At 39.1% G+C, this 16132-nt stretch overlaps 1 protein-coding gene across 1 annotated transcript in view; it reads left to right on the forward strand.

Annotated features, from left to right (window-relative positions):
• RSF1 (remodeling and spacing factor 1) overlaps nt 1–16132 on the forward strand; it is a 65878-nt gene that overhangs the window by 33796 nt on the left and 15950 nt on the right. Inside the window, exons 6-11 of the mRNA XM_030953288.1 lie at nt 2311–4031; nt 5593–5790; nt 6987–7091; nt 8447–8526; nt 12900–12954; nt 14237–14343. Of these exons, the coding sequence (XP_030809148.1) occupies nt 2311–4031; nt 5593–5790; nt 6987–7091; nt 8447–8526; nt 12900–12954; nt 14237–14343 (2266 nt within the window). The remainder of the gene's footprint in view (nt 1–2310; nt 4032–5592; nt 5791–6986; nt 7092–8446; nt 8527–12899; nt 12955–14236; nt 14344–16132) is intronic.

The raw sequence follows: 16132 nt of genomic DNA on the forward strand, positions 1-16132 counted from the left end.
AATCACTTCACTAGTCGCAGAATCATAGAATAGTTTGGGTTGAAAGGCATCTTTAAAGGCCACTTAGTCCAACCTCCCTGTGATAAGCGGAGACATCTTCTACTAGATCGATTTGTGCAGAGCCCCATTCAGCATGACCTTCAACACTTCCAGGGATAGAGCAGCCACAACTTTGCTGGGCAACCTGTGCCTCACCAGCCTCACAGTGAAGAATTTTTTTCAAACATCTAATCTAAATCTCCCTTCTCTTAGTTTAAAGCCCTCCCCTCTTGTCCTGTCACTCCATGCCCTTGTCAAAAGTCTTGTAAGACCCCTTTAAGTACTGGAAGATGCTATAAGGCCTTTCCAGGTCCTTCTCCAGGCTGTCTCTCAGCCTGTCCACAGCAGAGGTGCTCCAACCCTCTGAGCATCTTCATGGCCTCATTCCTACAGGTCCATGTCCCATGTATGTAATGAATAATGAAATTATTTACATTTGCAGTGATTTGAGTGCTGTCAGTGTGTTCACAGAACATTCCTTAAGAGCCTTTCAGTTGAGAAACTGGAGTATCTCCTCCTTGTAGTCCAGGGATTGCACTGAGGGCCCTACTAAGATGTAGGGAAAATATGCTGGAAGACCTGACACTTGTTGGCTTTGGCCATTTTCCGCGAATCATTAAATTAGTACATGCAAATACACGGTAACCTAACCCAATGCTTACATGTTTACTGGTCTGACTGACTCTAGTAGCATTAGTAGAGCTTGTGCGTTGACTGAGTCATTTTGTGTCTATGTGAAAGGTTTTGTGATTAGTTCAGGGAATTAAACTATAGAACATCTGTCGATTTTTGGTATGGAGAGGTTTTGGGATTCTGGTGATCCTTAATGAAGTTTGGGAGAAAGCTGTAGGTGATGGGAAGAAATGGCTGAGCAAAGTTTAGACAGAAATAGAGGGAAAGTGGAAGAATTTGGACACAAAGAAAATACCTCATTCTCACTGTTACAGACAGATATCTTTGCAGAGGCAGTTATAGAGGCTCTGAGTGGGCATCACTTCTATGAACGGGGGAAAACCAGCCTTGAGCCTTAAAATGTGCACCTCTAAAACACCTTACCACTTCTGGAGTCTTAGAGATGCATCTTTACTGTACTGATACTGAGGTTTTTCTGGATGCATGTCTTGTATTTGAAAATAGAAGATCTGTGAATTCTTCCTCACCGTTCTTTGCTAAAACGCTTAATTTCTTCGATGTAATGATTAGCTGACATGTCCTTTCCCTTGTATATTTTTAACCACATTCAAAAGCTCTCATCATGCAAAAAAACTGGCATTACCTCAATTGGAGAGGGGTGAGGTAGAAGGAAAAAAAATCATCTTTTTGTTTGCAGTTGTGGCATGCCTGCAAAAGCATCTCCCGGGTGGCAGGAGCTGCTGTTCTGGTATATACAGTGCTATTGTATTTGCTTCTTCTAATTAGCACTGTATCTGGCTGACACAAAATGATATTGTTAAAATATAAAACCCCAAAGTATCAAGAGGCTGTGGTAAAAATAAATAACAAGCTGAAGTGCATAGTGACAAAATAGCTGTATGGTTTATTCTAAATGCTGGAACTGTATTTCAAACCCTAATGATCTAAATCTGAGTTAGCAAAGAGGAATAGCCTGATTCTTTAAGCTCTGCAGGTTTGCTGGGATATGCTTCTATTCATTGCTTGTTTTAAAAACTGCAGATGAAATGAGTGTAGAATATTGTCTGCATCTAGGAGATGATGTAGTCATTGCCTGGAGAACCTGGATGAATTTTGCGGAATGTCTTTTCTCTGAACTGTTGGAATACAATAGTTAAGTGTATCTTGAAAAAAAAGCATGTACAAACAGGGGACTAATTTCTCTGAGGAATTTCTCTTGAAGGCCATGGAATCCTACACCATATTCTGTTTCCTGAAATGGCCCAGAGATTCAAGTGAAATTTCATGCCTCTGCCTAGGTTTTATGTATCCTCTGGAAGTATTGTGGTAATACTGAAGAAGGGACTGAGATGTGTGTTGAAGGAGGGATAAATCTAGAGTCCTGCTGCTGGCTTCTGAAATTTAGGTTTATCTTGATATATAACTAGACTGAACAGTGGTTCTGTAGTTAAAAATTGTCAGCCCACTTGTTTACCAACAGTGTTAGACAAGCCAGATTTCTACTAGTTCAGTGAGAGAAGAGTCCTTTGTGATAGACTTGGGCTTTTGGGTTTTTTAGGTATACCTCTGTTTTGATGAAGTTCTCTGTAATCCTATAGATCCCTTTGTTGTTTCTTAGCTGTTTTTCTCTGTCAACAGAAAATCAATTGAAAATCAAAGAAGAAAAAGAGGAGGTAGAGGAACAGTCAGTGGAATCGGAAAGCCTTCCTCCTCCTGTGGTCAAAGAAGATGAAAATGCACTTAAAATTGAGAAGGTGGAAGAAAAAGAAATTATAAAACTGCCAGTAATAGTGAAATTAGAAAAACCTTCAGAACACAGTGAAGAAAAGCAAACTGTCAAGGAAGAAAGTGACTCCTTTAAGGAAAATGTCAAGCCTGTTAAAGTAGAGGTGAAGGAAAACAAAACAGAACCCAAAGACCTAAAAGAAGTGAAAAGCTGTATGGACAAAATAGCAGTTCATGAGCCAGAGAGGTTAGAATTTTGTGTTAATGTCAAAACTCCACAAGAAATTGTGGAGAAATCTGTGGAAGAAAGTGAAAAACTTAAAAATGACCAACAGGCAAAAATACCACTTAAAAAGCGAGAGATCAAACTGACAGATGACTATGACAGTCCAATAAAAGGGCCCCTGTGTAAATGTGTTACTCCAACAAAGGATGTCTTGAAGGAAGAAGGGAAACCAGAAGAAGAAGCTTTTAAGAGAGTCCCTACCATTACTGCTCTATGTCCTGATGGGAAAGTGCTAGTAAATGGAGAGGTTAGCTGTGAAAAAATAACCCCGAGCGTCATACAAAATAGTAAGTCAGAGCACTCTGCTAGTGCTGTGGAAGACAGCACCTCATTAAAAGAGAAAAATGGAAAAAGTGGGGAAAAAGTATCAGACTCCCTAAATTCTGTTATAAAAACATGTGAGATTGAGAAAAATGCAGTAACTGTGCTGAAAGAGATTGGGGCTGTGGTCTCTGAGGTTTCTAATCAGAAAGTGCCTTCAAAGGAGGAATCTAGTCCTGTGGAAAAAGAGTCCCTTGACACTACAACTACTGAGACGGTAGCAGAAGAGGCTTCAAACTCCGAAGACTGTGCCAAAACAACTGAAGAGAAACAAGCCATTGATCTCAAAAATGACAGCATGCCACCACCCAAAGAATGTTCAGAGAAGTTAGAGATGTCCCCAAATGCATCTGCTCCTGCAGAACTGCCTAAGCTTGCACTGGCTGATGAAGAGACTTTGAAAAGTAAAGATGAGCCTGAGGAGAAAAACGACTCTCCAAAAGCTGCTGAGATACCTCCTGCATCCACTTCACCTGTTACAGTAGAGAAACCTGTCCCGGAGAAGGAGGACTCTGATAGTAAAATGGTTCTACCTGAGGAGAGCAAAGTAGAAGAAAAATCCAGCCCAGAAAGACAAGAGGAAGAACCAGAAGCTGCCAAAACAGAGCCAGATAGATTAGATGATGCCCGTGCATCTAATCTAGACGACTCCTCAGAGAGTAAAAAGGAATCTCCAGTACCTAAAAGTAAATTTAAATATGAACTAGTTTCTGAAGAAGAAACCTGTGCAACAGAAAATAAAGAAATAACTTCTGAAAGACAAAAAGAAGGAATTAAATTAACAATCAGGATCTCTAGTCGGAAGAGAAAGACAGAAACACCACCAGAAGAGGTCAGCATTGGCCGCACGTTAAGGCGCTCACCAAGAATATCCAAGCCTACCCCAAAAGTTGTGGAGACTCGGGATCAGAAGCCTGAGAAGAAGCGACCTGAAGAGGAAGAGGAGAAACCTGCAGCAGCACAAAAACCAGAACGAAAAGAGGATGCAAAAAAACAAGAGAAGGAGACAAATTCTAAAGTTAACAAGGTAAATACAGTTTTATTACTTGGGAGTAAAGAAAACCTCCAGTCTTATCTATAAGGAGAATATACTCTTACATGGGAATACTGAGGATTATGTTCCTTTGGTCAGCTTTTGCAAGAAACTACCTTTGCAATCCAGTTAGTGAGCTCAACCAATTTAAAAACACCCCCTAAGAGAGTGCTAATATCTGTTGACTTTTTATAAACTTTGATGGTTTATAAAATCTGTCGCTTAAACCAGCCTAAGTAGACCAAATCAACCTGAGTGAATTCTTCTAAAAAATGGCATGATCAGGTGTGAGTCTGTCTGGCTGTATGGCTAAATAGAGACTTGTAACCCCTCTGGATTTACTAGATGGATACTTGTTGGTGTCTGGTTAGTCAGAATGATCATAAGCTAAAAAGGAACCAACAAATGGGGAAGAATAAAATATTATGACTTCTGTTTCTAAATGAAGCTAAAGATATTGTTGTGGTGAATTCATGATATAATTTAGCTTTTCTCACATATGTGCTACACATTTTAATGCGAGTACAGGATTTTGTTTCATATTAACTTCTGTTTATGCAGAAGAGATCTTTAAAAGTATGTGATGTAAATATATCACAGATCCATTTGTATGGTGTGCTTCTGAGACTGTGTATTTATAAATAACCCTTTATTAATTTATCTCCTGTTTTCTCTGGATATGCAGCACAAAACAAAAGACGCATTATGAGTTTGTATTTTTTAAGTGCACTTTTTAAAATGAACTTGTAAAATCCTATTAATTTTCCTTTCCAACATATTTTTCACTGATGTAGTTTTCCCAAAGCTTTCAATTACTTAGAATGTGAAAGAAAGTTTCTTTCACATACTGGTATGTTGGATAACCATAATAAAATGAAAAAAACAGTTGATTTTTCAGTGAATCGTAACATCTATACTGAAAAATGCTGTCACGTGCACAGGGAAATGAAAACCAAATTTTTCATTTGAAGATTTTAATTAAAATAGAAAACATGTGAAAGTAAGAGGGATTGTAAGTCCTGAAAGTTATTAGTATTTTGAGGTACTGTTGCTACAGGTGTTTTAACTGTTTTGACTTGATTTCTATTTGTGAAAGAGCAAGAGATCTAAAGATGTTTACTTTTCTAAAATAGTTATGATAGAGGAAGAAGTTTGAGGCTGTTAAACTTCTGTCATTTAAACAGGATGAAGAATACCAGGATCTTAAATTGCTTACTTTTTGTATTGGGGTTCCTTTTCTTTGTAAAGATGGGTCTTATAAAAACCGATTTGAAGTTATGATGCTGTATGATGAATCCATAGCCTAAACTGAGACTCTGTAATGGATTTTTTAAATCTTACTTGAAAATTTCTTTCTGCACATAGATGCAATTTTTTCCCCTTTATCTGGTTGCATTTTAAGGATCTTGGAAAGACAACATTCGTTGAAATGCTCTGCTGTAAATTTACTACAGCTATTCTGACTGAAATGAATCACTTTACTCTGGAGGCAAATATTTTATTAAGATCTGGGAAGAAACTCTTTGTGTTTTTTCTTTGAAATGGTGTCTCATAGAGAAGCAAAGTTCGGTGGACGGGTACGCGGACACGTGGCAGGTGGAAATACTCAAGTAATGAAGAGACTGAGGACTCTGAGAGTGAAAAAAACTCTGAGGAGGAGGAAGAAGAGGAGGAAGAGGAGGAAGAAGAAGCTCCACCTGCTGATGATGATGAACCCTGCAAGAAGTGTGGCCTTCCCAATCATCCTGAATTGGTAGGCTTTTGAGGAAAGCGTCTGTGGGTTGTAGTGTCAGATTTGGTGGATTGGCTTTGATGGTGTCTGAAGGCAAGTCATCCTTCAGGGTGGCCATATGTAGGAGTGTGCCTTCTAGTTTTTAGCTGGTAAACTCAGGAGTAGATGAGTTACCTTGAATAAGGAGGGAAGGAAGTTACTTCTCCTGTTTGCCAAAACAAAAATAGTGTCTTTTACAAGGTGCAATGCACCTTAGCCCATTGAGAATCAGTCTGGGTGAGGCTTTGAGGTTATGCCTGCAGCTGCAATGAGTACAGAGGAAGCAACATTAAAAAGGACCCCTTCAGTGTGATGTCTCCTTTACAAGGCATCAGTGGCATAGCCACACAGCTGCATAGTCATCTTCATTGGATGTAGCTGCATCTCACCCTGAGGACTGATTACAGTGAAATCCCAGACGGATCACAACATTTTGCTATTTCTTGTGGTTCTCATTTATTTGTGGTAGATACCATGATGAATTCCTCTATTTATCTGGGAAATCATCATGTACAGTCCTGAATCCAGAAAATAAGCCCACTCTTGGGTGTTTGACAGATATCCTGGCATAGCTGAGAGAAAGTTTGTCCTTTAGGATGTTAGAGATAAGTATTTCAGTAGATATACACACAGCTTATGCCAGCTTTGTTCTCAGGTTTTATGAAAAGGGATATCTCAATTTTTTCCCAACTAAGTAGGAACTTTTAGTAATTGCCTAGTTGTGGATGCCCTGCAAGCCTGCAAGACTTTGTCTCTGCTGCCCAGGTCATAAAGTTACCCTGACTGAGAAAAAAGGCCAGGTTTCCTGCATAAGAGAGCAGAGGGAAAACAGGTAGTACCATGTCTTGTTCAGATGGAGTTTTCCACTTATTCTAGGATCTAGAAAGCATTACCAGATTCTACACTAAGGACACACAGTCTACATAGTCCAGTAGTACTAAGTACTGAGAAAATACAGTAAGAGGAAATGTTGTGTTAGTGTGGAAAACTGTGATAAATAAACTTCTTCATGAAAACCACCCCTGGACCTGGAAGTGTGGTACAGGATAAGTGGTAAAGGGCTTTTTTTTTTTTGTTTTGGCACAGTCCAAACACTTCTGCGTTGGCTGGGGAAATATTTGTGGAGCTTGTTACATGTGAATGCCAAAAGATACTCATGACATGTTTTGTTTGCACAGATTTTGTTGTGTGACTCTTGTGACAGTGGCTACCACACAGCCTGCCTTCGCCCTCCGCTGATGATCATCCCTGATGGAGAGTGGTTCTGCCCGCCTTGCCAGCATGTACGGGTCCTTTCTGACTTCACTCTTCCTTGCAGCTTCCCTTGTGGTCATGGAGATTGGCTGGGACTTTAACAAGTCCTTTCTGTAATCTTTTTTGTCTGTTACCAAATAGACTGGGATGAATGGTAGGACTGCTGATCTTCCCTCCCATCCATTAAAAAAAACTGAATTTGTGATGTGGTTTTCTCTTTCTTAGTTCTGCTAGTGATGAGTGACTATGTGTTGCTGATTTTTAAATGGGAATCTCCGGTCACACTGATTATCTCCCATCTCTGATTTAATCACAAGACTAGTACAGTATTAAAGATATAATATCTTAAATTTTCCCAAAAGAAGCATTTAAGTTATTGTCCGGGAGGCAGGAGCAGTAGGCAACAAGGGATGGATCAGTGGCCAGAGCAAGCAGCTGTTTCTGAAGTGTTATTCCTTCCTCAGAGACATTTGCTCAGAAGCTGGTTAGAGAAAGCTGCTGTTACTGATGAATCTCAGGGTATAGTTTGTCTCTGATGGGAAAGCCAGGGTTGTTCTAGTCAAGTAATAGACAAGTATGAACCCTTATTCCAAGGTTAGAAGCAGGGTTGGTACTTGGGAGGATAAGCAGAAGGTGTGTGATGCTGCTCTTGTTAAATTAACGGGAAACCATTTGTACACATTTTCAGAATAATCTGCCTGATCCCAACCCCTTTCCTTGGTTTTACAGAAATTCTGTGCCAAAAGGGCTGTTGCTTGACAGTAAGCTAGAGACATTCGGCATGATATGAGATGGCTCTATTTGGTACTGCGTTTTAGTTGTCTTCTGAGGAGTGTTTTTAAGTAGTGATTTTGAATATGTAAGAATGTTTTCTGTAAACTTTTAGTTATAGCTTATCCTTGTTCTGTTGCTATTAAAGTACTCTTCAGTATGAAAAATGACATTTTTGTAAAAGGATGAAGAGCATCCTTGGAAATAGTATAGTATAATGAGGGCATTAACATGGACTAAGGCACAATTTGTCCATTAGAAGTAATTTTTGCATGCAACTCCTTGAGTATTTGATAAGGAAATTATCCTAAAGTGTATTTCTGCTTTTTGCTGCAGTGCCCACTGAACTCATCTAGTTTCAACCTCCTTTGCCATAAGCAGGGACACCTTCCACTAGACCAGGTTGCTCAAAGTCTCATCCAACCTTGCCGTGATGGTGGAGCTCATGTTTTAAGAAGACAGGCTTTATTGTAAAGCCTTGTTCATTGAAGAGAAGCCTTAAGTAGCAAGGCTTCTTCCAGATACAGTCTGAGTGAATGAAGAGTCTGAATGTTACTTCAGTGTGAAAATTGCTGGTTATGAAATAAACTAATACTGTGTTTCCTTCCTTTAGAAATTACTTTGTGAGAAATTAGAGGAACAATTACAGGATCTGGATGTGGTCTTAAAAAAGAAGGAGCGTGCAGAACGCAGGTACTGTTGTTTGGATGCACTCACAGCAGTGCTGTGCTGGGGGTGGTAATAATTGAGCAAGGATTAAAATAACTGGGGACTGGGGAGAAAAGCAGTGATGAGACTGGGAATTGGTAACACCAATTTTGACTTCCCACTGATTATTGCTGGCTCAGTGCTGGGACAGCTTGTAAGAAGGGAGGAAATAACTGGAAAAGGTAAGCAAATAAATTTGTACTAAAATTTGGTTAAAGTGCCTGAACACAGATTTGACTTTCTTGTACCAATAGTTAAAGGGTTTCCAGCACTGGTTCAGCTGACTGTCAGTCATATGTGGAATTCCTGCTGTAAGCAAGTTTAAGTCTTGACTTTGCTCCAGAAGTCATCCAGATTATTGTGGGATTTGAGAGTTGTTACTTTTGGATCCTGTTAAACTCTGCCTAATGTACAAGATTATGCAGCAACTGCTGTAGGGCAGTGGGTCAGTGAAGTTTCACAGAGTTACAGCATATTCTGACTTGGAAGGGGCCCACAAGGATCATCAACCTCAACTCTTCAGGGAATTGCCCATGCAGGGTTTGAACCCACAACCTTGGTATTATTATCACCTGCTCTGACCAGCTATCCACCCCTGCCTTTACCAAAGGCTAAATGCAAACATATTTACTGCATTTAGGAACAACAGCCTTAACAGTTGGAACATTCTATTGGCAGTTTTCAGACCTGGAAATGAGGAACACGAAACACATTCTGCATAATTTATACTTTTTAGGACATATATTGAGTACTTTGCAGAATTTAATAACGTCTGTATGCATTATTAAACAAAACTTTGCATTAATTTTATCTTAAAAGGCAAATTTCACCAGAAGGTGAGGCCTTTTTAAAGAAAGTAATTGTGCAGGCTTATATGTGTGGCAGGGACTGTAATATTACATGAGATGTAGTGAGTCGGTACTGGCAAGATGGGAGCACAATCTGTGTCTTTCAGCTTTCTTCAAATCTGTTTGTTATTGCTGTTGCAACAGCAACAGTAATAGTGACAGATCAAGTACCAACTGTTCCTGATGTTACTACTTCTGCTCAGAGTGTATCTAGATCATACTGTGGTGAAATTATCCATTGCCAATTGTGCTGAATTTGTAGCTGTGGGAATGAAACTATCAGCTGTTTTTATGAGTGAACTCAGCAAATACACAGCCTTCCATCTGTGCAGGAGTATGGGACACACAGGAACTCTGTTGCTTTGCCTTGTGGTGGGAGTGCTCTTTATTAGTGAACAGTATTTTTGAACCTACTTTAGTAAATATTCTGCTGGCAAACATTACATGGATGCTAGCTTTTGCCAGTGTGTTTTGCTTTCTTGAAATCACCAGTGTTGCATAAAAACACAATGTGCTGAGAGCAACAGGAGAGCATACAGTTGTTGTCATAGCAGTTTTCAGTGTCTGAAACATCTGTTTAATAACTGTTTTACAGTTTGATCATCCTCATACCAAATGAGCCTAATGCTTTATAATGTATGTTATAAAACTGAGTTATAATAGATTTCACAATGCAATAGTTGAATATTGAAGTCTTCCAACTTAATGCTGTATTGTTGCAAATAATAAGGTAAAAAGGCTGAAGAATCATAATGCCAGAGGAAATGAGACTCGTTATTACAGCTCAGTGTATAAGTTAAAGCAGGTTGGTTGCTTGGGGCACAGACATACTTGAATGCAGTGTTTCTGAAAACTCACTATGTGGTTGGTGTCTGTCTTTTTGGGAAAGAGAAGAAATCCGACTGTCATTATGGATCTGTCTACCTAATAGGTTCTTTGAATCAGTGTTGCTGTCATGCTTTCTGAAGTAGTGATGTTTTGCTCTTTCCAGCTCTCAGGAATCTGACTGAGGCTGATTCAGCTGTTCAGCTGTGTGCTTGCACATCCCCAAACTGTCATGTCACTGATTTTTAAAATGAAACCCTCAGGTTTCCTGTTGACTTACAAATACATGGATGAAATTATACCTTTCTCCCCCCTTTTTCTGTTCATGAATTCGAGGTGCTACGACAACAACCTGGCTGAATTTCAGGTTTCTCATGTGCAGATTAAAACTTCTGTAATCATGTCCTATCACCAGCTGGAGGGAATGGACATGAAAGCCTTCTAGGATCTCCCTTTTAATCCATGTTAGATACTCTGAGACTTCTTGATGGAACTACTTGTCTAATTCTCCCAGGCCAAACCAGGTGGAGTACTTGCTTTCATACACATTTTCGTGACTTCTCTGTAGCAATTTTTGCAGCCACGTAATTGAGATAAAATGTTATCTTGAATTTGCCTAGGAAGATGTTATAACCATCCAGCACTTATCTGCTCCTGCTCTTGGAGATGTCTTTGTTCAAATGTTTAAACTCTTGGCTAAAGTCTTGAGCTCCTGTCTGCCACACAAGGAATAAAGAATTCATTCAATATAGTTCTGTATTTCATTTCAAGACCTTGACCTCAGCAGGATTGTCTTGTCCCATTTGCTGAGTTCTTAAGCAGTGTATACCCAAGCCAGGGAGAAGAATAGCAGGACTGGAAGACTTTGCTGATCATGATTAAAAACAGATTAATTTTTCTCATCTCCTGTCTCTTGGTGTTTTGCATTACAGAAATGAGAAATTGAGTAAACCATCAAAGAAACTTGCTGAATACTAAAATGTTTGCACTTCTGGTTCCTTTCTCATTTCTGTAATTGTATTCCTTGCCTTAAAATGTTATTTTAATTAATTTTTAAGGGCATAGTGATTTTGCACAGCATCATTCCTCCTCATCCAACCAATCCAATGGTGCACAGTTGGGTGAGGATTTCTTTTCATCTGTCCTGTAGGAATATTTATATTAGGATACAAAACCAATTCCTTGTATAGACAACCAGTCATTTCAGTAGGCATAATGATACCAAGTTGTTGAAGTCCATGGTCTTTTTAGCTGTAACACAACCTAAAATCCATTTTTACTCTTTATAAGTATTACTTTAGGAACTGTGCTTGTTCATTTTATTTAAGAGTATTATGCTAGAAAGTGCAGAAGGCTACTCAGAGGACTTTCAAAATTTACTTAGATTCTTTAGAACTTAATGAAATTTTTGGAAACAAAATTTTAAAACGTAGGTACTTCTATTTGCAAAACATAATACAATGAAGGAAACATAGCTGAAATTAATATATGTCCTGGGCATTGTTGCAGTTATGTGCGTGACTGTTCTTCCTCAGAGACTGTTCTTTGAAAGTTCCGTTCAGCAGCATGAAGATCAGCATGTAGTGCTGTTTGTGAAATGTTAGGAAATCCATCTCTAATTAGACTGACAGATACAACAGGACTTAGAGAAGACTTGTGTCCTTCTGGAGCCAGAGTTGTCCCTGAGGCAATTCATATGATGCAGAATGTCTGTGTTGAAGAAAGCTAAATCTAAACTGAATTTTGCTTCTGTAGATTTAATCCTGTAACACACTGTTGACAAGGAGAACAGCCCGCTTCTCCTTAGAAGAGTTCTGTATTAGAGTACTTCTCTATCTCCCATCTTTGGTCAAGTGTTCTCTACACTTATCCATCCTATTTTTTCAGCCCTTCTCTACAGGGTGTGTCTGCTGCCCTCCAGTAACTCCCACTGGCTGGCTCTGAGCTCTTCAGCTGGATCACATGTTTCTTGGAGATTGTGTGGTGCCCAGATGGCTCTAAGTGCTCCAGCCAGGTGTGAACAGGACTGACTGCCATGGCAGGTGTCCTTCAAGGTGTCCTGTCAGCTGTTGTCCTATTTGCACATCCATCTGTCATCATAGTTTTTTGAGCAGCAGTTTGACTCTGCTGATCTTTGCTCAGGCTGTTCTTCTCTGGCAAAGAATTGCTCTGTAGGCAGTTATTTGTCCCCTGGTGTTTCTAGCGTTGGTTCTTCTGCTTGAGTCTAATATCTGGCATTTAACGATTTTGGATCTTTACATATTTTATCTTTACATATTTTTTCCAGTTCAGTGTGATTCTGAATTCTCATTTTATCTTTCATTGCCTTCATGATTGTTGGTAGTTATGGATTTGACAGCATAATCTTCATCACAGCATTAATATTTTTCAGTTGGTTTTTACTTACTTTTTATACAGAAATTCAATAATTTTTGTGGTGCCTGCCCACAGTCTTCAAGTACTGTTGATTGTCAGAACTCTTTGGAAATCTCTTATATTATACATGCAGAAAAATATAATCACATGAGAATTAGCATATAATCCCAAATTCAATAACTTTTCACTTGGAACATCCTCTTGGATGCTTCTGCCTAGTAAGAAGTTCAAATGGTGCTAATTATAGCTTTATTTTAGATATCTGCCGACTTTTTGTAAGCTTATTTTCATTTTCTTTCTCTCCTCAAGAAAAGAGCGATTGGTGTATGTGGGTATCAGTATTGAGAACATCATTCCACCTCAGGTAAGCTAGTGTGTCTGTGTGGTATTATTGCTTTATTTTCCAAACTTCTCAGGGAAGAAGTCTCTCAGTGCTGTGTCAGAGGTGCTAGTAGCATCATGTAAAAAAAAATCAATCTATATGCAGATCAGAAATAATTCTAGACTCTTCGTTTTAGACTGAATATAGCAGAGAAACCAAGGGGGCTTTATGGTGTTTATCCGAGCCACCTGATGCCACCCAGAGTCCTCTCCCAGTGAGGGATTGCAGGACTACCTCCCTGCCCATTACAGTTGGGTTTTGAGTTGAGTGCTCAATATTCAGTAGTTTGTAAAGGTGGGAAGCAGTTATTTAGCTCTGGTGTTTGCTGTGCAGTTACCTAGGTCTGAGCTAATTGTCATGGCTTTCCTTTGGACCTGGTGGAAACAAATGTTTCTGGCTTATGATTCAGAGGGAATGTGTAGTATCTCTAGGCCACGCAGCATTTGCCTTCAACGAGTGGATAAGGTCACGTGATTAAAAGCTGTAAACATTTAGTATTTTATTAACAGATGCTTTTCCCTTGAGAAAAGAGGAAGAATGCTTTGATTCACATGAAGAACAGCCTCTTCTCACTTAAATACTTAAAGCAAGTCTCTTGAAGTGTTAGCCAAATGCTTTCATCTGGAATTATATAATATGTTCTTTGCAGTTCAAAATGGAACTTTTGTTCATTTTAAACATAGACTTTCCACTCTGCCTGGCTGTAACAAGGCCAGCATTTTCTCCCTGTTTCTGAATAACAGAAAAACAATTACAGATTTTACAAACTTGCAAAAGAATCTATGGCTGAAAGCAAATATTTGAAAATGCAGCCTGGGACCAGATTATTTTCCTTTTAAATTAATAACTTGCAAACAATGTAATAAAACTAATCTGCTTGAAACCTTATTGAAACTTCACTGCGTAAAGGTACCCCTGTGCTCAGTATGTAGAGGTGGTGGCCACAGTTTGTTCAGCTGCCACATTTACTAGTCCTAGGAGTATCATCTGAGGCATGATCTCAGCATTGCAGCATAAAGACAATGATCCAATAGCCTGAACCCTTAAATTCTGTGTTTAGAAAGTTATGTAGCCTGAAAGGGCAAAATGTGCAAATTCACCTGAACTGCTGTAATAGGTCACTATATTACAAGTTCAAATGTGCTGTGTTGGGCATATGAGCTTTCTAGACAGAAGAAATAATCTGCATTACAAGTTCAGTCATAATGAGTGTGAGGGAGAGAGGAGATAATGCTTTTTTGACACTTCTGTCTTATCTGAACAGGAGCCAGAAATACCTGAAGGTCAGGAAGAAAAGAAGAAAGATTCCAAAAAGCCCAAATCGAAACTTGAAAGGAGATCTACCAGAACCCGAAAGTGCATAAGCTACAGGTCAGCAGCTTGTTAAAATAGCTTGTACAGCAAAAGTCATACTGTTGTTTCCTTTCTGAATCATCCCACCACTACTCATGTAAACTTCTACATTTAACACAGAAGCCCAACTAAGGTATCTTTGTTTGTTCCTCTGAATACTGGTTATGCTCAGTGGTTGTGGGAGCATAAGGTGGTATAGTGAAGGGGTGATGCATTAAAAAAATGAAAATGTGTATGGTGTTTTGTTCAGGAATACTGGAGAAGGTTTTGGTACTACTGCAGTTTCTGGAGTAAGTTAAAGCAGGTGAATTAAACCTTTCCTTTCTCTTGCACAGGAGACTTCCGCATGTGTCTCTAAAGGCCTTCGATTCCTTCCTGTCTTCCCCCTCCCCACCTTAGACCTTCCTTACAAGAAAGGGGCATGAAACTTACAATGTAATTATCACACAGTGCATCTAAAAATGCAACTCTTTAGAGAAGTGTGTAACTCTTTAGAGAAATTTTGACAAAAATGAAATTAGTAAATGAAAGTGCCAAGATTCTGCATTCTGAAAGTAGAATAGGTCACTACGGTTTTCAAAATTCAGCATGATTTTAATAACAACTTTTATTCTCAGTGTATTACCGAGTTGTTTTTATAAACTGCTTTCTAAATAATACCTTGTGACACTGTATCATCTTCAGTCCACTAGACAAGTAAAATGACTTTGGGATTAAAAAATAATGTGGTTGCCTGAGAGATTGTGGTGGTTTGTCCCGGATGCATTGGGAATGCTAAAAAAAACCCAGTAGTTCCTCTATGTAAACCTTACCATCAAAAGCTATAACATTCCAATACTAGAATAGCAAACTTTCCAACAATAACCATCACTGGATTTATAGTCAACCTGTTTTGGCTGCTGAGGAGAGATATGGCATTTGCATAGGCTGGGTTTTCCAGCTTAGTCAGAGCACTCTGTCTGACTTTGCTTAGCTGTTGGATTTTGGTAACTTTCTGAATGAACAACAGAAGTCACACTAATGAAAATGCCATTGCTGCTTTGGGAAATTAAGCATTCCTGTAGGGAATGTTATGCTACAGGCAAGACTACACAGATCTGCTATTATGTTAATGCCAGGTCAGGCAGCATCTCACCAGGAGATAAAAACCCCTTGCCTGTAGAGTGTGTGTGGCATGACTTCAGCAGGACTGATGTTGTGCAATGACAGTAAATTTTTATTGAATGTAATGTTTCAGAAAAATCAGTCTTCTGATAAAAAGTGATAATCTTTCTTACAGACTACATCATACACATAAGTTTGAGCTGGTGAAAATATTACACATATCAGTGTGTCAGATTTATGTGTCTGCAGTGAAGTTCCACTGGTGTCACTGAAAGTTGTGACAGCAGGGGAAAATAAATGCTTAAAATCTTATTCCACTAGGAAACAGATCTGTATGGGGGACATCCTGGTTCTCTAAGGGGGCTGTAATCCCTTTGTATTACCCTTCTGTTGAGTCCTCTCATGAGCAAGTTAGCAATAACCTGCATCATGAATAAAGCAGCAGCAGAAGAAATTATGTTCCATTACACCTAATGGGCAAGCAGCTGTCAGCTCACCCATGGCTGAGCTCAGGTTATTTGTTAGCAGTAGTTTGAAAGCGTTAAGTGATTTCTCACTTTTTAAAGAGGGTTTTTTTTAGCTGTGAAGGGAAAACAGTGTTTGAGTAATGTGGAACTAATCTTACTGGTGGAGTAATTTCAGAGTTATTTCCTTATCCTGATAACAAGATATCAGAAGTCCATCACCTTATTTTTAAAGGAGA

This window comes from Camarhynchus parvulus, chromosome 1 (assembly GCF_901933205.1).
Source record: "Camarhynchus parvulus chromosome 1, STF_HiC, whole genome shotgun sequence".
NCBI classification, from domain to species: Eukaryota; Metazoa; Chordata; class Aves; order Passeriformes; family Thraupidae; genus Camarhynchus; species Camarhynchus parvulus.